Raw genomic sequence first — 26,461 nt, forward strand, 5'->3', positions numbered from 1 at the left:
ACTGGGATCATGACCTGAGCTGAAAGCAGACGCTTAACCAACTGAGCCACCCAGGTGCCCCTCTAGAATATAAAACATTTTTATACTACTATTCTGCTCATCAGGTGTAATCTATAAAAAGTGTTTTGAAACGGCTACATAAATGTAAAGTCATCATTCAATAAACTCTGTGATGGTGGTGATGATAAAGCTATGAATGAGTTTAAGAACTGAGTGTTTGGGGATAAGGATGTAAGAGAGGTGTGGGGAAGGCACACTCTGCTTCAAAATGTGACCTGTGGCCAAAGATCTGGTTTTAGGCATCTCATGCACCCACATGAATGAGTACCCATTAGGCAAGTGGTGTGCATCAGAAACACCTAGGGAGCTCTTCAAAACATATGGCCTAAGCCCTTCCCTTGAGATTCTGATTCAGTAAGTCTATAGGATCATGGCATGTATGTATATTTTTAAAAAGCTCACCCAGCAGTCTAGGCAGATTCAGACCACCTGGAATTTCTGTCATTTCTTGGACATATATTTTAATCTTTTATATAGTATAAAAATCTTACCCCACCAAAATAAATCTTGATCTTTTAGATACTGAAGTCAACCATTTTAACAAAACTTAAAAAAAAAAATACACCCCTTGCTCAAGGCAGAACTACAACTAAACTATGACTGAAAGATGGAGACCTAATTGGTTTTGACACTTCTTTTTTTTAAGATTTTATTTATTTATTTGAGAGAGAGAGAATGAGAGATAGAAAGCACGAGAGGGAAGAGGGTCAGAGGGAGAAGCAGACTCCCTGCTGAGCAGGGAGCCCAATGTGGGACTCGATCCCAGGACTCCAGGATCATGACCTGAGCTGAAGGCAGTCACTTAACCAACTGAGCCACCCAGGTGCCCGGTTTTGACACTTCTAAGGGAAGAAGATTCAGGAATTATTATCTAGCACCCACTCTAGAACCAACCTTTTCATCATTTTAAATATTATACTTGACAGTAACTGTAGAGCCTCAGCCATTATATTTGATGATAAGGGACAAACAGCTAAATGGTAAAAGCATTCCCTCATATTGTAGGGCCACACAGCTATAATCTGAATACTTCCCAATGAATCTCTTTAATATTGTAGTTGAAAGAAAAACAAGTGGTTCTGGGTATGTTGGACAAGTCATTCTGACAAGCCCAACTCTCTTTCTTAAAGCGCTATAAACTATATCACACATTCCAAAATTAATTGTGTCCAGGAATGTAACACTGTTAGAAATATAGGTTCTTGGAAATAATGCTTCATTAGGCAGTAGTTCTTCCTATTCTCTGATAAGTTGCAGTGTTTATGTGAGTTGAACACCTTGCTGTTCTGTTAATGACAGCATTACTCCTGTGGCAATGTCCGGGAACTATGTAAGTATCCATCTGCACAGATATTATAAAAAGTAGATTCATGGGGCACCTGGGTGTTTCAGTTGTTAAGCGTCTGCCTTCGGCTTGGGTCGTGATCCCAGGGTCCTGGGATCAAGCCCCACATCGGGCTCCTTGCTTGGTGGAAAGCCTGTTTCTCTCTCTCCCACTCCCCCTGCTTGTGTTCCTGCTCTCCCTATCTCTCTCTATCAGATAAATAAATAAAATCTTTAAAAAAAGAAAAGTAGATTCACACTATATAGCTCAGAATGCCACTTGCCTTCCTGCATGGAATCACTTTTTCCTGCTGGGGGGGTAAGTGGCAGGCATATCAGTGATCAAGGAGGATGAACTGACATTTTCTGTCTCTACAAATACAGTCCTTAGCACCGGTATGGCAATGTTAAAAAAGAAGAAATGGGGGGTGCCTTGCTGGCTCAGGCAGTACAGCATGTGACCTTGATTTTGGGGTTGTGAGTTCAAGCCCCATGTTGGGCCTAGAGATTACTTTAAAATAAATACATACATACACACTTTAAGGAAATAAGTTTTAGAAATCTCTAGGAGACCTTGGGGGGAGTCAGTTTGATTTTTTATTTCCATCTCAAGCAGTAGTAGCACGGTTAGAATTCCTTTATCTCTAAGCCATTCTGCTGAGTATTTTCCAGGTTACTCTTGCTTCAGGAAACTTGGATGGATATGGCCAGGAGAAATCGAGAGGAAATAGCTCCCCAGAATTCAGAAAGAGCTGAACCCCAGTAATTTCATTTCTAAGAATTTATTTTTAGGAAATAACTGATTGGTATACAAAGTATACACATGTGTATACACACACACACAGACATACATACTTCTATATAAAAAATAAGTCTAGAAAGATACATATACCAAAATCTCAACAGTGATTTTCCATGAGCAGTGGAATTATGAGTAATTTTTTTAAAAAATATTTTTACCTGTATTCTCTAGTATTTCTTTAATACATATGGACCTTGTGTAATAATTAGAGAAAGGATTGAGGTATTTCCCAAAAGTTTTAAGTACTTCCAAGTACTGGGAAAACAGCTATGCCAAACATGAAACTTTTTGAAGAAAACCAAGTAACAGATGATATAATTTCATATTCCAAACTAACCGACTGACTGCCTCTGTGAAGGAAACCTTTAAAAAAATATTACATGCCTTTTATTTTTTCTCAATAATTTACTCTTTCTCCACTCCATAATCATTTTAACACTTCCATGTCTACCTAGAGAAAGACAATTGATTAATACTTTGGATACTTACATAAGGCAAAAACTGTATACCTGCTTTCTTTAACACTGACGATTCTGTTTTAAAATTCCATCTACTTCTGGTGAAATAAGTCAATCAGAGAAAGACATTTTTTTTTTCTTTACCCTCCTCACTGATATGAGGAATTCTTAATCTCAGGAAACAAACTGAGAGTTGCTGGAGTGGTGGGGGGTGGGAGGGACGGGGTGGCTGGGTGATAGACATTGGGGAGGGTACGTGCTATGGTGAGTGCTGTGAATTGTGCAAGACTGCTGAATCACAGATCTGTACCTCTGAAACAAGTAATGCAATATATGTTAAGAAAAAAAAAAGAAGAAGATAGCAGGAGGGGAAGAATGAAGGGGAGTTAATCGGAGGGGGAGACAAACCATGAGAGATGGACTCTGAAAAACAAACTGAGGGTCCTAGAGGGGAAGGGGGTGGGAGGATGGGTTAGCCCGGTGATGGGTATTAAAGAGGGCACGTTCTGTGTGGAGCACTGGGTGTTATGCACAAACAAACAATGAATCATGGAACACTACATCAAAAACTAATGATGTAATGTATGGTGATTAACATAACAATAAAATTTAAAGTAAAAAAAAAATTCCATCTACTTCTAACCCCTCTTACCCCAATGTCTAAAACCCTATGTCCAGAAGAGTAAAAATTAAGACAGACATCTCTTCCCCCCCCACAGCTGATATGAACATAATACATTTATGAATATGTATCATTTGTTTACAAGCATTTTTTATACAGTTATGCACGTAATACACACAGAGAACAGTTTAAATAGAGGCCATCACCTCGACAATATGATTACTAGTTTCAAGGCCTAGAAAATGCAGCTCACCATGTAAAAATATCTCACCACGAGAAATCAGTAATTTTCAAAGCTGGTAAAACTCAATGTCAATTCAACTTTTTTTTTTTTAAATGAGGCTATAGGTAGGTTGATAGGTTAGGGAAATACTTAAATTAATACTAACTGGAATGCTAATAAGCTTACCTTACAGCTTTGAAAAACTCTGATTTCTTGTGTATTTCAGTGGTGAGCTGCATTTCCTGAATCTCAGCCGATTTCCCAGCAGGAATTCCAGTCTGATGAAGAATCAGCAAAAGGAAGCCCTCACTGAGAGACACACTGGTATCATTCACTGAGTGGAGATAGTGAAAGAGTAACATATTTCTAAAGGCAATTTAGATTATTAGTCTATATACTTACATAGTAAATACAGATTTAACTTCCCTTGGCAGAAGCAACAATTAATTTCCCTTGAAAATCTGACTGCTTTTTCTACAAAGCATTTGGTTTTGCCCTACCTACCTCTTTGGAATGGTATTCATTTACCACAGTTCACCCCTTAACTGCCTTTTTATCATTGTTATCACCTCTCAAAGCTGTGAAAATCAAATCTGGAAATCTAATGTAATCTACTTAGCAATATTTTTGTTAAATGAAGTGAGCATTTAGTACTCTCAAGAAAAACATGTTTTCTTTTTTTTTGAGTAGGCTCCATGCCCAACACAGGGCTTGAACCCACAACCCTGACATCATGAGTCTAATGCTCCACTGAGTGAGCCAGCTGGGTGCCCCAAGAAAAACATGTTTCCTAAAGTGTCTTTAACATAGCAGTTTACAGGGAATCAATCGTTTGACTGACCTAGCAACTATGTCTTAGAAAGTAATGTAACTTTTCTTTTAAAATATCCTGAAATACATACTTTTCATTGATAATTCTGAATTGCAAGACTTATTGTATTTATTGCTCTAGATAGTGCCATCGACACAGTACCATTAGCCACATGTACCTTTTTAAGTTTAAAATTTAGTTAGCTAAAAAATAAAATAAAATAAAACATTAAATTCTTCAGTTGTACTAGCACATTATAAGTATGCAATAACCACTTGTGGCTGGTGGCTACTGTATTGGGCAGCACAGATCTAGAACACTTACATCATCAAAAAAATTCTATTGGATAGCATAGTTCTAAGTAAAGCATCTAAAGAGAGAGACAGTTATTATAGTTAAAAGGGCTTACCTGGTCTGAGGAGGTGTGGGTGTGTAAAGGGGCTGGGCTGGCCTAAGTACCGGTTTGGAATTCTCCTCTCTGGGATGGGCTGGAGGGAGTAGCTTCGCTGAGAACATGACAAGCATCCTGAAGGAAAAATAAAGTGAAATGGAACAATAATGCAGAAAATCCTCACAGTATGTATACATTGATCTATCTCCAGCAGATGGATGCTTTAGAAAAATGCAAGTTAGGATCTCCTTCAATATTTTTATTGCCCTTCCTCTGTGCCAGTCAGGGCCTGTGTTGGGCCCTAGGAATACAAAAATGAGATAATTTTTACTCTTAGCAACCTCAGTCTACTGCAGCATAATAGAGGTACATACACATAGAGTATGACTATGGTATGAATAAGGAGCTATGGGAACAGAAGGAAGGCAACAAACAGCAGCAAGGAAGGGATAAGGGTATTTCACAGAGGTAGTGTGAAGCTGTGTCCTAAAATTCAGAAAAAGAGGGACACCTGGGTGGCTCAGTTGTTAAGCATCCGCCTTCGGCTCAGGTCATGGTCCCAGAGTCCTGGGATTGAGCCCTGCATCGGGCTCCCTGCTCAGCGGGAAGCCTGCTTCTCCCTCTCCCGCTCCCCCTGCTTGTGTTTCCTCTCTTGCTGTCTCTCTCTCTGTCAAATAAATAAGTAAAATCTTTAAAAAAATAAAAATAAAAAATAAAATTCAGAAAAAGAGAATTAACATTCTTATTGAGAATATGTGAAGTATGAGAAAATATGCACATGCTATCTCATTTAACTTTGGAAATGTTAGAGCTAGATTAAATCATGTCTGAAAAATGCTTAATCATGGTATACAACAAACACTATTATTAGCATTCATTCAACAAGATTTAAGCATGTGACTGGAACACATGCTAGAAAAAGACATGAGCAGGAGGACTATTTGCTGTGGTCTTCAAAGAATATACAGTCTACTGGAGGTAAAACAAAATGACATTATAACACGACATGGTGAACACCAGAGTGGATTCATTCACAAGGTTTTTTTGAGGGCAGAGACTAATACAATGTTGCGGGATGGGTACAAAGACAAAGATAGGCACACAGTGCTCTGGGGAACACAGAGAAGCACACAAAAGGTGCTGGCGTGGGACTGTAGAAGCAGGGGATGCCTACCCTGAATAAGAATTACTTAAGTGAAGGGCATCTGGCTGGCTCAGTTGGGAGAGCATGCAACTTGATCTCCGGGTTGTAAGTTAAGAGCCCCACGTTGGGTGTAGAGATTACTTAAAGATAAAATCTTTTTTAAAAAATCAGTCAATTGAAAGAGAAATGGGTCTGGAAGGTGTTATGAATGAGATTAAGAAAGGGAAGGCATAGAAGGCACTGTGTGTGTGTGTGTGTGTGTGTAGCAGGGAAAAGAGTTTCAGGTCAGTGTTGCTGGAGGAAGATGAAAAGATTAGAAGACTGGGAAAGGCTTTATATGTATACCAAATTACGGAATTAGGATTTTAACTGCCATCATCATGGCTTTTTTACAAATAAGGAACTGGATTCAAAGAATTTGTGCCATGTTACACATTACTGGGGAAGCTGGAGTTCAAACCTAGGGTTTTTTTGGTTGTTGTTATTTTAGACTTTATTTATTTGAGAGAGGGACAAAGCGTGCACCAGCAGTGGGAGGGGCAGAGGGAGAAGCAGACTCCCCACTGAGCAGGGAGCCCTAGGCCGGGCTTGATCCCAGGACCGGGGAACATGACCTGAGCTGAAGGCAGACGCTTAAGTGACTGAGCCACCCAGGCCCCCCCAAACCTAGGTTTATTAAACTCCAAAATCTTTGCTCTTATCCCTTCACCCTGTTGCTCAGTAGGCGTTCTCTGCTGATCCCAACAACACAGTCACTACTATACAATCTCCTCGTGAACGTACAATCACTACAACAGGAGGATGTGATGTCTGGATCAAGTTAAAGGTTTTTGTAGGGACTATGCAGTATGAATGAGGTGTATACATCTGGTGAGTGAGGAGTCTTAAATGTTAACTCTGAATTAAATTTACAGAGGATTACTGAAAAAAATTATAGCTTCTTGGATGATTAGAAAGACAAAATGGTAAAGGTTTCTGGGCAGTATGAAAATAGTTAAGAACAGTGAAAAATGAGAAAAGGAAAAACAAGTATTTCCTGGAATCTAGCTTTAGAAAATGTACAGAATACATATTAGGGAATATGCCCAGTCTATATATATTGAAAGCTTAACAAAGATGAGGCAAGTGATTTACAGAAATACAGAGGACGGAGGAACTAGCTAGAGGACAACATAGGAACACAATCAACAAAGTCCTAACGTGGGAACACTACAGGACAAACAACTCTGTTTCTTCCACATAAATTTTATGGCAGGTAGGGCTGGTAAGAGATGGAAAGAGGAATCTGTAGGTTAAAAAAAAAAAATCTTAAAAATTATTATCAATTATAATTATGTGAACCTTATATGGATCCTGATTCAAGCAACAAATTGTAAAACAAGTATCCACTCATGCTGTTTATTATATTTATGAAAAAATTGGAAATTTGAATAATTGCATATTTGATGGTATTTGGGAAGTAATGTTTACTTCTTTAAGGTGTGATAATAGTGTTGTGGTTATGTTATTTTTAAAAATTATTTGTGGGGTGGCGTACAAGCAGGGGGAGCAGCAGAGAGGGAGAAACAGGCTCCCCACTGAACAGAACAGCACCCCCATGTGGGGCTTGATCCCAGGACCCCAGGATCACGACCTGAGCCAAAGGCAGATGCTTAACTGACTGAGCCATCGAGGCACCCCTGTGGTTATGTTAAAAAGGAAGAACCTTACCTTTTAGAGATATAAACTGAAATATTTACTGATGAAGTGATACAATCTGGGATTTGTCTCAAAATAACACAGGAGTGGGGTGGGTTGGGGAGAGGATGAAAGGGGTTTTGGATGAAAGAAGACTGGCCATGAGTTGGCAACTGTTGAAGCTAGGTGATGGGTACATGGGAGTCCATTATATACTACTCCATCTACTTATATGTTTGATATTTTCATAATAAGAGGTAAAAAAGATGAGTTTAGAGACAAATGAAGGAAATAAGTATGCATTCTGAAAGGCAATCTAAGACAGAGTTAAAGCTAGCAATGGTATAGTAGAAAAAAGTGCCAATTCTATGATCTATGTGATCTTGACATGTTACATAATTCCTTTACGCTATTTTTTTACCTGTGAAATAATGCAGTTATAGTAGATAGTGGATTTCAACCTTTTAAAACCAAGATCCACAGTAAGAATATATTTTACACGGTAACCTAGTATACAGAGACATAAATATGATACATATAAAAATTTCACTAGGGGCGCCTGGGTGGCTCAGTCAGCTGAGTGTCTGACTCGATTTCAGCTCAGGTCGTGATCTTGGGGTCATGGGATGGAGCCCTGCATTGAGCCCCATGTTTGGCGTGGAGTCGATTTGTCCCTCTCCCTCTGCTGCTCCCCGTACTCTCTCTCTCTCAAATAAATACATAAAATCTTTAAGAAAAATTTCACTAAATATTATTCTTTCTATGACTGATATTTGTCTGCCCTATTCCATTAAAAAGTTTCTCAGTACACTACAATGATTTTATTACTGCAATTTCTTGAATGGTGGCCCCCAAAAGATATGTCCGTGTCTTAATCCCCAGAACCTGTTAATTTACTTGGAAAAGGTGTCTTTGCAGATGTAATTAAGGATCTTGAAATGAGGAGACCCTTCTTTATCACCTGGGTAGGTCCTCAATTCAATGACAAGTGCTCTTATAAGAGAAATGCAGAGAGAGATTTCAGACAGACGATAAAACAGAAGAGGAGGAAGTAATGGGACCATGGAGGCAGAGATTAGAGTGATGTGGCCACAAGCCAAAGAACACCTACAGCCACCAGAAGCTGCAAAGGTAAAGAGCAGATTCTTTCCTAGAGCCTTTGGAAGGAAGACAGCCCTACTGACACTTGATTTCAGACCTCTGGCCTCCAGAGCTGTGAGAGAATTCTATTATTTTAAGCCACCATGTTTGTGGTGATTTGTTATGGCAGCCTCAGGAAACTAATACCATGACCTACTAAGATTACAACTTGCCATTGGAAAACACTGCACTAAAATGCTATCTCCGTACTGAGAGAAGCTCTAGTTCAGGAGGAGGAGGGATGTGAGGATGCTCAGTAATTTTTAAGAGCATAATGGGATCCTGAGAACAACCCCTGCCTCAACCAAACATCAGATTCCCTACAGTATTACTTGCAAACACCTGCAGAAATGACCTTCCCCAACACATAGTAGCTTTTGGCCCACTTTGGTTTTTAGTTATTTGATCCTTGATATTTCTGTTTCTTGAAAGTACAGAAGGCACAAGGAGGAGATGATAATGGGTTGGGTTGTCCATGTACAAGACTGTGCTGGTGGAGTGACTGGGATGGAGTGTTATGAAGAAAAGGAATACAGTTAGGAGTTTAGAACTACCTGAGTTTTCTTCACCTGTAAGCAAACTTTTTTTTAAAAGATTTTATTTATTTGAGAGAGAGAGAGACAGGGAGCTCACACACCAGCAGGGGGAGGGGCAGAGAAAGAGGGAGAAGCAGACTCCCCTGCGGAGCAGGGAACCAGACGCCGGTCTCAATTTCAGGGCCCTGGGATCATAAACTGAGCCGAAGGCAGACGCTTAACCGACTGAGCCAACCAGGCACCCCAGCAAACTCTTGTCCTAATCAAAGCTCACAGAATATAGCATAAAGCTCCATTTTTCCTTATTACAACAAATAGTAGAGGCACAGTGTATTTAATACTTCCCAATCCCAGCATCACTGATAATAATGATCATAACAGCTAACATTTTACTGTTTATGATATTGCAGAAAGTATTCTAAGTACTCTACATGTATTAACTTATTTAATCTTTATAGCTGTGTGAAGTAAGTACAATTCTAAATTTTTAACTAATTTTTGAACTGGTAACATGTTCATATGGATCAAAGTTCAAAAGATATAGAACTTACAGGGAAAAGCCTTCCTCCCACACCTTTCCCCAAGTTACCCTGTACCCCTTCCTTGAGACAACCACTATTACCACTTTTTTTGTTGAAACCACATCTATTTATTGGTATCCCCTTCTTTAAACAAATAGTAGCATGTATGTTTGAGGTAGATGTTACTACAATACTGCCCATTTAAAGATGAGAAAAAAAGATACACAGGAATGTTAAGAAACTTGCCCAAGATGAAGAATTACTGAGACAGAACTAGGATTTGAACAATCTATTTATAGAGCCCATAACCATTGGACTATATTGTCTACACTACTGTTTGACAGTAAAATAACTTAATATAAAAAGTTAACCAATTCTCTTTTTCTGTTTGAATGAAATAATACTAGAAAACCCAATCCTTCTATTTTGGTCCACTTCCTAGCACAGTAAGCTTAAGTCTAAAAGATGTAAATGAACAATACTTTTACCTACATTTAAGTAAACAGGATTTTTTGCCCAAATGACACATAATTAGTTGGTAGCAAAACTGGTAATGTTGAGTCCTATTTCTAAAATCCAATTCGATTCAAAGTAGGGCCATTTCCTTAGTACAGACCCTCCTCAATTCACCTGGACTACTACATCTCCAAACTGGTGTGCCTTTCTTGGATCTCGTCCTTCTTTAATTCATCCTCTATAGCTATACTACTTCCAAAGTACCCCTCTAGTCCTTTGCCTCAATGTCCTCAAAGGTATTGTCACCCAACTCAGGTTTAAATTCAGGATCTGTCCTTAACCTTCCAGCTTCTCACACAAACACTATATACCTAGAATTTTCTACCTTTCAGAATGCACTTTAAACCCTAGCTTAGCACCCTTCATGATCTGGCTCCTATCCATTCCTCCGCCTAATAATCCTCAAAGAAACATTATTGCAGCCACACTTTAAGAGCCCCAGCTAATTAGTCTGTACTGTAACAGTATTTACCTTTGAAAACACAGTTCTCTTGTCTAAAATGGCCTTTGCCTGTTTCTGTGAGCTCAAACATCACTTACTCTAGGATGCCTTCTCTTATAATTCCCCATCCTTGCGGATTCTGATGCAAATGCCCCTCCTCAATGCTCTCATGCTTAATTCTGTTTTAATACCTATGACACTGCACATAATTCTTAATTAGTTTGCCAGTCTATTATAAAGTTTTGGAAGGCAGGGATTATTTTATTTCCCACTGATTAGATTGGGATATATTTTTAAGGTCAAAAGGCAACCAGGCTGCTTTTTGATTAGATGCAGAGAGTAAAGAAGAAAGAAATTAAGATGATTCTCAGGTTTTTTGGCTTGTCTCAGGTTTTTTGGCTTGAACGACTGGCTTTCAATGATTACACCATTAAATGAAATGGCAAAGACTGAGATACTTATTGGATATTCCAAAAGAGTACAGTCAATCTGAAGTTCAGGGGGTAAAATAACAGGCTAGATATATAAATTAAGATTTCATAAGCACATCGGTGGTATCTAAAGCCTTGGGACTGGATATTACCTACCAAGACTGTGTAGATCAAGTTTAGTTACATTTTAGTGTGAGAAGGAAAAGCACAGGAGAAAGGAAGAAACTAGAGGAATGTGGTATTTAGGAAGTTAAACAAGTGTCTTAATAGAGGGAAGTGCTCACCCATGTCAAGTGCTGCTAAATACAAGGAGGCCAAAAGGAAAACTACTGGATTTGGCAACATAGAAGTCACTGGAGACCTGGACAAGAACAGTTTTAGTAGAATATAAAAAGATAGAAGCCAAAATGGGTAAAGGTGGTCAAAAGGTACAAACTTCCAGTTATAAAGTTCTGGGGGATGTAACGTACAACATAGTGACCATAGCTAACGATTCTTCATTGCATATTTGAAAATTGCTGAAAAACAAAGATCTTAAAAGTTCTCATCACAAGAAAAATGGGGTACATGGCTGGCTCAATCAGTAGAGCACGAGACTCTTGATCTCGGGGTCGTGAGTTCAAGCCCCACGTTTTGGGCAGAGTTTACTTGAAAAAAAAGTTCTTATCACAAGAAAAAAAATGTAACTGTGAAGTAATGGATGATAACTAAACTTCTTTTGGTAATCATTTTACAGTGTATACATATATCAAATTATATTGTACACCTTAAACATATATGTCAATTACATCTAAGACTGAGTAGTCTTAGAAGCTAGATTGGAGTGTGCCAACAAAATAGGATGGAAGAAAGGAGAAACATCAAGCAGAGACAATAATTTTGAGAAGTTTAACTGTCAAGAGATCAGAGAAAATGGCACAGCAGCTAGAAGGGGTGAGAGATCAAGGGAGGAAGAATAATTAGAAGCAAATCCTTGTTATACCTTAACACTCTATTGAAGTTAGTTTTTCAGTGTTTCTTATATAAATTCCTCGAGAGTGGAATTTTCTGTTTTCTAATTCCTATCTGTATTACAGGTTCTTAATATATATTTGTAGAATGTCTAAAACCTGAACTCTTAAATCCTGGTCCAGGAAATGCAATATAGAATTTAGAATCAGATACATTCAAGTTCAAGTATCAGATTTTTCACTAATAAGCTAGGTAGCCTTAGACAAATTTACCTTTAAGAACCTCAGGTTTCTTATGGCCACAAAATATTTATTTTCTTGGAATGCTATTAACAATTACATGAGAAACTGTAAGTCACTTGTTATAGTATTTGACTTAAAGATGGTGCTCAAATAATGTTCAATATTATTTTCAGTGGCATCATGTGTATGCCATTCATACATACAGGTATACTGTAGAGAATTGAAAACCAATCTGAAGTAGCTCTCTGCCCCAATCACACTACAGTTTTTTGTTTTTTTTTTTTTGAGGGGGAGCACATATCACATTATTTTATTTGTTTTCTTTTTTATTTATATTCCATTATAATGTGAACCATGAAAATCAGAATTTCTTGTTTAATACTATTAACATCTGTGGTTAAAACTGTGTCTCGCACAAAGTAGGCATTCAATAATTATATACTGAATACGTAAGTGTACAATTTTCAAAATCTTTAACTACATGTTTTAAAGTAGTAAACTTTGAAGTCGGTAGACACTGTCATCTCAAATCATTCAATAGTGGCATGCAGAAAGCTTGTGTATTCTACTTCAGGAAGCCTTCCCTAAAACACCCCAAGTCTGGGCTAGGTGTCTCCCATGATTGCTTAGCATCCAGGGCTTTCCCCATCAGTCCTTATTACACTGTAATTGAGTTGTATTTCCTATTGAATTGCCTCTTGTCTGAAATAAACAAAAATGTCATCTACTTGAATACTTTTCCAGGTAGTTCATGATTTCTTCATTTTTCAAAATGAAACACAGAACTGGGAAATAAGTTATTAAGGCTCAGTAGCCTAGAGGTAATATTATGCAAGGGGCATGCTGTGGACATCAACAACAGGTCCCACTAGTTTATGAGGCATTGTTTGAGGCTTCCAGGAGAATATAGGAGAAATAGTCCAGAGGATGATCTGGTATGACTCTAGACTAGCTCTATTTGGAAGGTCTAGTCCCTACCCCAACCCCAGAATGACACCATCATGCAAACCTCTCTGACATAAGCTTATAACTCTGCTTGCCAGATAATCAGTGTCCTAATGTCTCCTAGCAGTGTCTAACATTGTCTTCAATGTAAAAATGTGCCTATTTGTGGTTACTGCCTCTACCACCACCGCCAGGAGAGCTTGAGCTGAGAGGAAACTATGGTTCTCCCTACTCAGACCCAGAAAACCCCTTTTCAACAATCTGTTAAAACATGGTGGATTACTATGAAGTTCTAGGAGTGCAGAGATATGCTTCACCTGAGGATATTAAAAAGACTTATCATAAAGTGGCACTTAAATGGCACCCTGATAAAAATCCAGAAAATAAAGCAGCAGCTCAGAGAAAATTCAAAGTAGCTGAAGTATATGAGGTATTATCAAATAATGAAAAACGGGACATTTATGATAAATATGGCCAAGAAGGATTAAATGGTAGAGGCAGAATTCATTTTGATGATTTTGAATATGGCTTCACATTCCGTAAGCCAGATATTGTCTTTAGAGAAACTTTTGGTGAAAGGGACCCATTTTCATTTCATTTCTTTGAAGACTCACTTGAGGACCTTTTAAAGAGTCCAAAAAGCTCCCACGGAAGCAGAGGTACAAGATCCTTTTTTGCTACCTCCAGTAAATATCCGGTTTTTGAAAGATTTTCTTCATATGATACAGTATACACACCATATGGTTCACTGGGCCATGAGGGCCTTCATTCATCCTCCTCCCCGGCATTTGATGATAGTGGGATGAGCAACTACATATCTGTTACAGCTTTAGGTAAGATTGGTAATAGCAGAAATACAAATACACAGAGAATTACTGAGAATGATCAAGAAAGAGAAGTTGACGATGATGGTGAGTTGAAGTCCTTCCTTATAAATGGTGTGGCAGTTGAAGAGGGCTTTGCAGAAGAATGCAGTTGGGGAAGAAAGTTATTCAACAGTTACTCACCAAAGTCCTACAGCCCCGAACATGTAACTCAATATACTTTTGTGGATAGTGATGAGCAAGAGATACCTTGGGTCACCAGCAACTAGAATCCCTCTATTTTCTCAGCAGGATTCAAAGAAGGTGGTAAGAGAAAAAAAAAGAAGCATAAAGAGGTGCAGAAGAAGAAGTCAACCAAAAGGAATCGTTAAATTGACTCTTCAGACACATTATGTTCATATAACAATTGAACATGACTGTGTGTGTTTTGATTAATCAGAGTTTTGTAGATAACACTTGTTTAATACTATACTAAGATTATGTTTTAACACGTTTAGCAGCATTGTGGACATTTGGTCAAAGGTTGTTTGGATTAAGTATGTCAGAAAAAGATGAGTTTGTGGTGACAGTGATGTTAAGAATTTGGAAAACAGCAAATACCATTTTACTTTCTTTTGAGCTAAACATTTACAAATCATAGTTTTTCTTTAGCAGAGCTTATGATCTATTTCATTCCTTTTATCTATTTGAAACTACTGTGCAAACTTCTGAAATGTGTATAGCATTAGGAGCTAAAAACATTAAGACACACAGGTTCAGACTATATAATTATTCATGAAATGAAATTTTTCCAATAGAGGCAGAGCATTTGACACATAAACACATTATAAATAAAAATTAAAATACTTTAAGTTAAAAATAGCCAGAATTATATTTGCACCCCCATGTTTACAGAAATTATTCACAATAGCCAAGAGGTAGAAGCAACCCAAATACCAATCAATGGATGAATAAACATACATATGGTGAAATATTATTCAGCCTTAAAAAGGAAATCCTGTTACATGCTACATGGGTAAACTTTGAAACATTATGGTAAGTGAAATAAGCCAGTCATAAAGACGAATCTTTATGATTCTACTTACATGAGCTAAGAAATTGATAAAAACAAAGTAGAATCGTAGTTACCAGGACAAGGGAGGGAGAGGTGTTGTTAATGGGTCTACTTTTAGATTTCAAGATGAAAAAGTTCTAGAAATCTGTTTCACAAAGTATATTTAAAAATGATTAACATGGTAAATTTTATGTTATGTGTATTTTACCACAATTAAAAAAGAAAACTAGACTTATCCTGGATTTCTCAGAGCAATGTGGCTATTTCATGTATGGTAGGCCTACAGTGAATCACTCCAGACAGGAAATTTTCTATTTTCTTTTTTACTATATATTATGTACACAGGATATACAAAGACATTACTCTAAAACACCAACTTTAGCCAATGTAATTTAGGGTTATGATGGAAGAAAAATTAGTTACAGATACATCAGACATTGAGCAAGTGGTCTTAGCTAAATGCAGACATTTGCTTATTTTAAATGAATTTAATTTCAACACAATTACTTCTTAGCTTCCTCTAATTATTTTATTTTCAAAATATATTACTTTTCAGCCTATGGTATTTATTCATTCATTCATTCAATGGTATTTTTTGAGTACCTACTATTTGTCAGGTACTTGGGATACAGTAATGAACGAACACCAAAAATCTTAGCTGTTCCAGAGCTTACAAACTGGGCAAAGACAATAAACAAATACTAAGTAAAATATAATGTTAGTTATAGGTGCTAAAGAAAACAGAATAAAAGGGGACAGAAGTTTTGGAATACAAGGGTTGAAACTGTAGTTAAGGTAGCCAGAGAAAAATGATGGTTAACATCTGAGTAAAGATGTAAAGAAAGTAAAGGAGTTAACCATGTGGATATGAGGTGAAAGAGTATTCCAGAAGGAACAGCAAGTGAAATGTCTCTAAGGCTAGATGTGTAAGGTGTGTCCGAGGCTCACAGAGGAGTTCATTGTGAATAATTAAGAAAACAAGCAGATGAAGTTAGAAAGGTAACAGGAGGTCAGATTATACAGGGACTGCTAGATCACAGTATGGACTCTTATTATAGGTGGGCCAGGAAGCCACTGGAGGCTCTGAGCAGAAGAGTGACATAATCTGACATATTTGAACAGGCCCACTCTGGCTGTTATTGTTTTTTGTTTGTTTTTTTAAATGATTTATTTTAGTAGGGTGGGCAGAGGGAGAGGGAGTCTCAAGCTGACTCCCTGCCGGGTGAAGAGTCTGACATCGGACTCTATCTCACAACCATGACATCATGACCTGAGCCAAGATCAAGAATTGGATACTCATGGGGCGCCTGGGTGGCTCAGTCGTTAAACGTCTGCCTTCAGCTTGGGTCATGATCCCAGGGTCCTGGGATCAAGCCCCACATCGGGCTCCCTGCTCCGTGGGAAGTCTGCTTCTCCCTCTCCCACTGCCCCTGCTTATGTTCCTTCTCTAGCTGTGTCTCTCTCAGTCAAATAAATAAAATTAAAAAAAAAAAAAAGAATTGGATACTCAACCCACTGAGCCATGCAGGCACCCCTAGCTGTTGTCATTAAGAAAAGACTCAAAGCAAGCAGATGTAGAAGCAGGGGAAATCAGGCTACTGCGAGAATCCAGACAAGACACTGTAATAGCTTGGTCCACAGTGGTAGAAGTAGGGGTGGTGAAGAGTGATCACATTCTGGATAAGGTCTACAGGCAGGACCAAGCAGAATTTACTGACAGGCTGCATATTGGGTATTACAGGAGTCAAGGTTTTTCGCTTTAGCAACTGAGAGAAGGGATTTGCCATTATCTGAGATAGGAATGTAGGTGTTAAGTTTTGGATGTGCTACGTTTGAGATTCCTGAATTTATTGACTGAAAATAATTTCCTGGATTGACTTGCATTCTGCATATTCCTCGCCATTAAATTTTTTTTAGCGATCTATTGATATTAATCTTTTATCTCTTAGAAATGCAATGACTGCACATTTTAATGTGACTAAAAGATGAGAGCAAATAATCTAGCAAAACTAAAACCCAATCACCTTTGGCAAAATACAGTTCAGTGGCATATAGCAATGTAACAAATCTGGAAACCACAAAAGATTATAACAACTACTCTTTAAATGACTGCTACAGTAAAATGTGACCTTTTGCTTAATTTTGTTTGATTTTTAGTTGGTCGGTGGAGTCTATAGGAGGGACTGGGAACGATTTGCATTAACTTATTTTCAGGGGGCACCTGGGTGGCTCAGTCGGTTAAGCGTCTGCCTTCGGCTCAGGTCATGATCTCCCGCTCCCTGCTCAGCGGGGAGTGTGCTACTCCCTCTCCCCCCACCCCGCCCCCTGCTCAAGCTCTCTCTCTCAAATAAGTGAATAAAAATCTTAAAAAAATAAAAAAAATGAACAAAACTTATTTTCAGGAAATAAAGTCGTAAGAGCTTAGAGTATTTTCTTTTATTTTTTAAAGATTTATTTATTTGAGAAAGAGAGAGCACGCACAAGCAGGCGGAGTGGCAGAGGGAGAGGGAGAAGCAGACTCCCAACTGAGCAGGGAGCCTGACCTGGGGCTCAATCCCAGGACCCTGGGATCATGACCTGAGCTGAAGGCAGATGCTTAACCGACTGAGCCACACAGGTGCCCCGGCTTAGAGTTAAGCCCCAGCTTAATGCTACTTTTATAAAATGTGTTTAGTAAAGTTTATCTGTCATGTATCTGGGACTACTCAGAGTTGAAAAAAAAACCAATTTTCCAATGACAAAACCAAAAACCACTGTCTCTGAAAATTTAAGAATGCAACAAACAACATGCCCTCCAGTCCATTTTTCCACTCTTAACAGATAACTAAAAATTCAGATTTAATCTTACTCAGTAGCTTAAAATTATCCAATGGTTTCCCACTGCCTAGAGGAATGAGAATGTACAAGCCCTTTCATGAGCCAGGCACCAGCTTTTCTTCCTAACTTGTTTTTCTTTTTTTTTAATTTTATTTATTTGACAGAGACACAGTGAGAGAGGGAACACAAGCAGGGGGGAGTGTGAGAGGGAGAAGCAGGCTTCTCATGGAGCAGGGAGCCTGAGAGGGGCTCAATCCTAGACCCTGCGACCTGAGCCGAAGGCAGATACCTAATGACTGAGCCACCCAGGTGCCCCCTAACTTGGTTTTTTAATCACCTCTTCCTACACCTTATGCTTGAGCCCAAATTTTTCCAAAATGTGTTCCAAGGGATACCAGTTCACCACAGAAAAAGGGCCCCATGGTCAAATACACTTTGCAAATTACTGCCAAATACCTTTTTTTTGGACTTAGAATTAGTCTATTATGGAGATGATGAAATGCAGCACTCCCCAAACTTATCTGACCACAGAACCATTTTAGTGTAACGCCTACTACATGCCTATGAACATATTTCAAAAAAGCTCCTCCAGGCTTACTGAGGATTGAAAAGCTTTGTTCCATGCCTTTGCATATGCTCCCTTTGGCAGAATGACTGTTACTCTAGTCTGCTTGATAAAAGCCTTTTTCAAGTCTCAAATATCTCCTAATGTTTAAGGGCATGCCCACATTTCCTCTTGGCCTCTCCCTGCTCCCAGGAAACATCTATCACTTTTTCTTTTTCCCCATCACTGTTACTAAATTTAGTATGTTTTATTACAATTACTTGCTTCTTTGTCTACCACGATGGTAGAAACCATGCTCCATGCTTACATGTGGTGCTCAATGTTTGTTGAATGAATTAACTGCAAACAGGCTTTAAAAAAATTACTTATTCTTTAGTCAATGTTTTCACTTTAGGATTGCATGACTTTCACAGATGAGAAAGTTTCCTATGGTACTCAATACTCTGTACTACAGAGCCTTTCTAAAGAATGGCAACCAAGAGCACCACAGACATGCAAAGTTCTATTTATGAGCATATCAAGACAGTAAGATTTTCAAACTCTGAAACTTAGTAAAATCCCCAAATGACATTTTTTACGACCCATTACTGCCTTTCTTGAGCCCCTATGCCACTTGAATCAAGACTCTATTAGAATCTATTGCTATACTGGCATTTATCTATTGCTTGTCTATCACCCTGACAAGACAGTGAGCAACGCCAGGGAAGCGGAGAGTCATCCACAGGGACTACTGAAGTTATTGAATGAAGAGAACATTCTTTTTGGCTCAGTAAAAAGTTCCAAAAGGACTCTAATACGCCAGAGTTAAGATCTAGTGGTGGGATAACAGAAAAAGGACTAGACAGCAATTATAGAACTAAAGTTGCTGACTTGCAACTTGTGATCCTGTGTTGGTTTCCATTCAGTAAAATGAGGACACCTGCCCTAACTTATTAGACTTGTGAAGATCCAAGGAGATAATCCATTCAAAACACCAATATATATATATCATGGTGTTAATGTTAGGAAGTAGTTAAATTTACTTATTGCTTTAAGGCAAAATGAAGCATAACGAATATATTTTTCAAAGATCTTGGCATTTATAATCCAATGTCTAGTGTTAAACTTCCACGGGGCACCTGGGTGGCTCAGGTCATGATCTCAGGGTCCTGGGAATGAGCCCCATATTGGGCTCCATGCTCAGCAGGGAGCCTGCTTCTCCCTCTCCCTCTGCTGCTCCCCCTGCTTGTGGTCTCTCTAATAAATAAAATCTTTAAAACAAAACTTTCATTAATCAGGTTTTACACAGAGCCTCAATTAAAAAAAACAGTCATAAGCAAAAGATGGTTCCAGCTCTAAATCATAGGTTGTGGCTTCTGTGATTAAGACTAGGTATCTCTTCATCTACTCCTATGGAGAAGAGCTTTCTGCAACTTAACTATTAGAATCAAAGAGCAAATTCTGTGCACTGGACAGTAGTTACTTTTTATTTTTTACAGGAAAAAAATCTTATAATTACCATCCCACTTTCATTAAAGTAGATCAATGTAAGAAATACACACCAAGGGGCGCCTGGGTGGCTCAGTCGTTAAGTGTCTGCCTTCGGCTCAGGTCATGATCCCAGGGTCCCTGGGGTCGAGCCCCGCATCGGGCTCCCTGCTTCGCAGGAAGCCTGCTTCTCCCTCTCCCACTCTCCCTGCTTATGTTCCCTCTCTCGCTCTCTGTCAAATAAATAAAATCTTAAAAAAAAAAAAGAAGAAATACACGCCAAGCATGTGCTCTGGTTCACACATTGTGCACCTATTGGCCAAAAACCCTGAAATATGATCCAATGGCAGATCCGCCCGCAAGGTAGTTGATTCAGCTTTCACTGATCGAGGTTTATGTTCATCAGATTAACTGTTCACGATAGAGTACACCCTACAAGAATGGTCCCCATTATTCCTGGACTCCTTCATCTTGCCTTTACAGACAAGGCTTTCAGACATTAAAAAGCCCCGGGAGTATTTCCAAGCATTCTCTCTTCCGAGAGGAACCGCTCAAAGGATTTGTGTTACTAAACATGTTTCTTGTACATGCTGGAGCCAGCTCTAAAGTCAACTCTTTGAAAACACGACAATGGGATTTTATGATAACCTAACAGAAACACGAGCTACTTGATTTGAGACACTGTTATCTACGCAAGTGAAAACTGACACAACTTCTAGGAATCCGAGGAACTTTGAAGACAGCCCCTCTGGGGGATGACACAGACTTTTCTCTCTCTGCAGTCATTCCGGCTTCCCAGAATACCTCAACGGTAGGGAGAACACAGGGCCCACCCTTTTCCAGAAGCAGCAGGTAAAGAAGAAATCCGAGGAGCGCACAAAGGATCTGGGAGTGGAGGCCCCAGCAGGAGAAGGGTCCGCCGATTCAGAGATCGCCTGAGACCAACTTGGATCCCCCTGGGGCGCCTCAGGTTTCTCAGAGAGCACGCCCCGGAGGGGACACCGTGGGAGATGAGTCTAACCTGAGAAGCAGCGGGCGCTTGCTACGGCGGGAACCAGCTTAGTTGCTGAGAGTAACCAAAGCATGACGGCCTCGCTCACGCGGCAGAAAGGAAAAGAAAAAAACAGTCAGAAAGGCGGCCGTCCGCAGAATTGCGTCGCCAGGAAACCAGGCCAAGCGCCCCTCCCCTTCCGGCCAGCACCGCTCGCCGGCCTTTCCTTCCATAGCGGCGCTGAATGCTGACGTCACGCCCAGAGCTGTGACTGACGTCCTTGCGGGAGGGCCCGTTTGCTGTCCTGTAGTCGTGCTCCACTTAATGCCCACACGAACAGAATGTCTGATTCTAAATGATTCCCTGCAGGAGTTGATATTTCCCGTCTCCTTGAAAGCACCATGTGGGGGTATTGATTCAGAGAACTTGATCAGATTTAGAATACAAGAATGCATGCGTAGAGAGGCAGGCAACAGCGTGAACAGCCACACTTCTAGAAGGTTCTAGGAAGTGCGCAGGGGCAGAGGCGGAGGGAGTAGGTATGAACGGGCGTAGGACCCGGGGTCACGAGACCGTTGGGTAGGAGGAGCCAGCAGCCGGGGAGGTTCTAGTCTGTTCTGCCTCGCGGCAGCCGCCCCCTTCTACACGATCACGCTGAGCTAGTACACGGACCTGGAATCGGGCCGCAACCTCAGCCGCGCCTGCCGCCTGCCACCGCCTCGGGACCATGGACCCCCGCAAAGTGAGCGAGCTTCGGGCCTTCGTGAAAATGTGTAAGCAGGATCCGAGCGTTCTGCACACCGAGGAAATGCGCTTCCTGCGGGAGTGGGTGGAGAGGTGAGACCGGGGCCGAGGACCGTTGGGGGTGGGAAGAGGGACGACCGGAGAGGGAGCTGGGCGGGAGCTGGCGTGGGGCGGAGGAGCGGGGAGCTCCGCCACGAGGGCCCGCCGAGTCGCCGCCTATTTGTGGCTTTCCCTGGCCAGGAACCGGAGGCGACTTCGGGGGCAAATGGAGGATCGGGAAGCTTAGATTGTACAGAGGTGGGGAAGGAGGAGGCACAGCTGGGTTCTCTCACCCTGAGGTCGTTAGGGGTGTGTCTTGGATGAAATCTAAAAGCAGAGATTGCACGGACTCGGGCACTGTAGACGTCGGGGGGGAGGGGGCTGCAAGATTTCGCTTTCGCGTGGAGTTTTCTTGAAATCTCGTGTCCTGCTTAGGTCGCGGTGGCACATAGCTCTTTTATGCGCTACGTCTTTAAAAATAGTGTTTTAATAACGATAGTTTATTACATAATGAGTTACAATAAAATGGTAATTATTAGATTATTTTTAAATTTACAGCGATTCTGACTGCGTAGAATTATTTTGGGAATCACTTATTGGTACCTTCGTAATATCGGTGCCATTACACGAAACATTTGAAGAAAAATGATTTTTCAAGGACCAGCATGTTACCATGATCTCTTCTTGTTATCCTTAAATCTGGAGTACTTGGGTACGTGCACAGAATTAATTGAATAGGCATTGTGCCAGATGCTAGGAAACCGTGTAAGTGCAGTTTATTTAGTGATACAGATGAATAAATACAGAAATTTGTTTTGATATTTACTGTGTAATAGAGATTAATATTCTTCACATTGGAGGAGAACTTAAGGGAGAAAGGGAAATCTTCCCCGAGACGGTTTTTGAAAAACCACTACTACTGGTGTGGAATTTAAATGACACACAAATCGTACCTCATGGTGATAATAGCGACAGTGCAAAGCAATGTGACTCTTTAGAGGTACTACCCTAAACATCAATCTTATTATTTTAGTGATATTTTTATAGGGGAAGATGAACCCATGATTATCATACATTTTAAAGAATATTTCTTTCAGCAAACTTTTCTAAGGAAGAAGTTTGTTAAAATCTATTGACGCTGTATGTGGTGGTACAATATTTTCCCTCTAAGAAGTTTCTCAGTTTTTCTCCACTAGTTTTCTAGCTGTGGTAAGATTTTGCTCCTGTTATAAATGTAAAATTCCGAGATCACTTACAGTTACTGCAGTAATTTAAAAACTGTTGTTGATAATAGTTAACAAGAATACTATTTTGTAACAGGAAGACCTACAAGATGCTAATTTCAGGACTAGGTGTTTAGGCCTAGATTTTAGTCGTTTTTTTTCTCTTGAATAAGTTGATAACCCATATTCTTCACTTTAGATATTTGTATGTTTTTAACCTCTTTTATTTATGAGAGGAAAGTGCCTGCAATTAAATAGTTTATAGAATTCCGGGTAAAGCTGACGTGTATACCACAGGAAGAAGGGGTTGATGCTGACTGAACATTATACTGAGTATATACATTGTTTTGTTCCTCTGCTGGAGAGGAAAAAGGGAGTTGTGAAGAAAAAGCTAAAACAAATCTGCTGGAGTGATTATGGCTATGTACAGAATTCCAGTTTAATGTCTGGAAAATATTGTCAGATATTATTTCCAGAAAATACTTAACATGTCTTTTTTTTTTTCTAAACGTTTCACATAGGTAATTCTATTTTTTTAGTCGTCCAACTATATTTTTCTTGTGGCATCCTAAATTTTTGGTTTAAGTATAGGATGAAGCATCTTGGCACGTGTAGGGGCCCTATTGTGAAGCTTTCGTTATCTCTATTTTAATGTAACCTAAAATTTTTGTAGTCTTTGAGGCTTTTGCTTGAAGTGCATCAATTTCTCTCTGCCTTCATGTCAGCTGCCTTCTTTTTTTTAAGATTTTATTTATTTATTTGACAGAGATAGCACAAGTAGGCAGAGGGAGAGGGAGAAGCAGACTCCTGGTGGAGCAGGGAGCCCGATGCGGGGCTCGATCCCAAGACCCTGAGATCATGACCTGAGCTGAAGGCAGACGCTTAACCGACTGAGCCACCCAGGCACCCCTCATGTCAGCCTTCTTAAGTGCAGGATTATAGGAGATTGGGCTGAATGTGGAGACTTGTGGGTCCAGAAATATTCCCAGGCCTAATCCTACCGTAAGGGCTCCTCAAGTTGAAAGCATATCAGAGTTCTTCTCTGTTCATACTAGATTAATCGTAGGTGTCCAGTCTTAGACATTGAAGAACAGTTTATTTAATCTGTTTGCGTATTTGTGAGAATTTTTACCATTTTTTATAGTTTAAAATTTTATTTGGTGTTAAGAATTTATTTAACAACCTTTTAAATTGGACAGAGAGAAATAAAGAATTTTTTTTTTGGCTCAGTGAGGATCCAAGGAGACAATGATCTTTTCAACAAATACGTTTTGGGGTATTTTTTTTTTTCTTTAGGAAGAAGCATTTTTTGACACTATTACTTCATTTTATGGTAATTTAAGATCAAAGGCTGTATGTTTGTGTTATAATCTCCAGCACAGTGCATGGCACATGGCTTTTCAGTAAATATTTTAAATGAAGTGAACAGGATGCACTAATATTCTCAATGAATTCAGAACATAGCACCCAGTTTTTTGTACAGGTGCTTAATAACTATTGCTCAAAGCAATTTGAGCAATTAAGAGAATTACGAATGAGGTCTTGGAGTTTCCATACGAGGAAGGTCTCTGCACTAGCCCTACTTGGCAACATAAAAGCCTATACTGACAAAGTCCAGTTTGCAATGTTGGGCATGAAATTAGCGTGTTTTAAATTTTGGAAGCATTAAATTAAATTTTTGTACTTATAAATTGGTGTTAACCTTCCAGTAGTGAACTAGAATTTGGAAAGTGAGAAACTAAATGTAGCTTATGAATAACCTTCTTGTGTTCCTTCCCTCCCTGTTTTAAAATTTTAAAAAAATTTCGAAACTTGTAGGAAAATTGCAAGTACAGTACATTTTTCCTGAAATGATTTCCAATGTTGTGGCCTCAGCGCCATTGTGTATTTCCTACAAGGACAGTCTCTTCAACCACCAAATTCAGGAGACTAAGAATGATGCATTAATGCTATCTAGTTCTCAGAATTATATATTACACTTTATTGTGGAGACTTCTAATCTCTAAAGAATTCTTTGATCTTTCCTTGACTTTCATGACCTTGGCAGTTTTGCATATTACAGGCCAGTTATTTTGGATAATTTTCCTCAATAATGGGTTTGTCTTATCTTTCGTAAGGATTAGATTTAGTTTAATACATTTATTTTTAAAGATTTACTTATTTTAGTGAGAGAGCGAGAGCATGAGCTCGTGCGAGCAAGTGGGGTGAGGGGTAGAGGGAGAGGGAAAGAGAATCTCAAGCAGACTCCAAGCTCAGCGGAGAGCCGGGGGTTTGATCCCACAACCCCGAGATCACGACCTGAGCTGAAACACCGGATGCTTAACCGACTAAGCCCCCCAGGCACCCCTAGCATAATACATTTCTTGGTAAGAGTGTCCCTTCCCAAAGTTTTAACATAAGTTAGACTGTTAGGGCTGTGTCCTGAAAGTTGCATTTTGAAACTTAGGGAAAACACAGCTTAAGAAGCCCTGTGTTTTCATTAAAATTTAACTGCAAAGAACTATTGTTTGATTACTCCTTTTTTTTTTTTTTAAGATTTTATTTATTTCACAGAGACAGCGAGAGAGGGAACACAAGCAGGGGGAGTGGGAGAGGGAGAAGCAGGCTTCCTGTCAAGCAGGGAGCCCAATGTGGGGCTCGATCCCAGGACCCTGGGATCGTGACCTGAGCTGAAGGCAGACATTTAATGACTGAGCCACCCAGGCACCCCGATTACTCTTTTTTTTTAAGATTTTATTTATTTATTTGACAGAGACACAGCGAGAGAGGGAACACAAGCAGGCTTCCTGCTGAGCAGGGAGCCCGACGCGGGGCTTGATCCCAGAACCCTGGGATCATGATCTGAGCCGAAGACAGATGCTTGAGGACTAAGCCACCCAGGCGCCCCTATTGTTTGATTACTCTTTTGAAAAGTGGTTTTTCTGTAAATCAGAATTTTAAAGAATTTTGTTTATATGCCTGTTTCTTATCAAATCATTTTACTTTGCTGAATTACAAACTAAGAAAAAGTTTTTTTTTCATGTGGGAACCATTTTTCTTTATTAAGGGTACTGAGTAAGTAAAGATTTTTTTGTAACTGTCACATTAAACTGAATGGGGAAAGTGTGCACATTTTTCTTCATTGGTGCTTAACAAATTCCACACTTTTCTATTATTGCATTTGTTGTTTTCGATTTATAGTTTTGCTTCACGCTGGCTTCATTTTGTAAGTGAAAAGGCAAGCCACGGGGTGGGGGAAGATCTTTGCAACACATAAAACTGACAGAAGGCTTGTATGCAGAGTATACAAAGAATACCTACAGATAAGTATGACAGATAATCTAACAGAAAGCTGGACAAGAGTTGAACTTTACACAAAAGGCTGTTCAGAGGGCCAATAAATAAATGAGAAGGAACTAAACTACCCTGAGATACTACTATACATCTACCAAAATGGCTAAGTATTTAAAAGATGGACAATAGCTAAATGTTGGCCGAGGTGTGGACCAACTGGATTTTTAAA

The 26,461-nt window shown here is 39.5% G+C and overlaps 3 protein-coding genes across 7 annotated transcripts in view; 2 read left to right on the forward strand and 1 right to left on the reverse strand.

Annotated features, from left to right (window-relative positions):
* The window catches only part of XPNPEP3 (X-prolyl aminopeptidase 3), a 74,145-nt gene extending 52,991 nt beyond the window's left edge, over positions 1 to 21,154 (reverse strand). Inside the window, exons 1-2 of one of the 4 annotated variants that reach the window (XM_073882731.1) lie at positions 20,984 to 21,154; positions 4,709 to 4,825 (exon numbers count right to left, since the gene is read on the reverse strand). In XM_073882731.1, coding sequence (XP_073738832.1) covers positions 4,709 to 4,825; positions 20,984 to 21,047 — 181 coding nt within the window. In that variant the 5' untranslated portion in view covers positions 21,048 to 21,154. Of the gene's footprint in view, positions 1 to 3,674; positions 3,809 to 4,708; positions 4,826 to 20,983 lie in introns of those variants that run through there. The other 3 variants (XM_073882734.1, XM_025882001.2, XM_073882733.1) reach the window with 3 other exon arrangements.
* DNAJB7 (DnaJ heat shock protein family (Hsp40) member B7) lies at positions 13,507 to 14,328 on the forward strand. The gene has a single exon (XM_025881665.1). It carries the CDS (start codon positions 13,507 to 13,509, stop codon positions 14,326 to 14,328), a length of 822 nt encoding a protein of 273 aa, XP_025737450.1.
* Positions 21,155 to 21,460: 306 nt separating the features above from the next.
* ST13 (ST13 Hsp70 interacting protein) overlaps positions 21,461 to 26,461 on the forward strand; it is a 30,625-nt gene continuing 25,624 nt past the window's right edge. The window contains exon 1 of one of the 2 annotated variants that reach the window (XM_025881702.2): positions 21,461 to 21,790. In XM_025881702.2, coding sequence (XP_025737487.1) covers positions 21,681 to 21,790 — 110 coding nt within the window. In that variant the 5' untranslated portion in view covers positions 21,461 to 21,680. Of the gene's footprint in view, positions 21,791 to 21,933; positions 21,995 to 26,461 lie in introns of those variants that run through there. The other variant, XM_025881703.2, reaches the window with a different exon arrangement.

This window comes from Callorhinus ursinus, unplaced genomic scaffold (genome assembly GCF_003265705.2).
Source record: "Callorhinus ursinus isolate GAN/ISIS: 27379988/994484 unplaced genomic scaffold, GSC_fseal_2.0 scaffold48, whole genome shotgun sequence".
Taxonomy (NCBI): domain Eukaryota; kingdom Metazoa; phylum Chordata; class Mammalia; order Carnivora; family Otariidae; genus Callorhinus; species Callorhinus ursinus.

Coding starts and splice junctions, on each gene's coding strand:
- DNAJB7 (XM_025881665.1), top strand. CDS start 13,507: ATGGTGGATTACTATGAAGTTCTAGGAGTGCAGAGATATGCTTCACCT.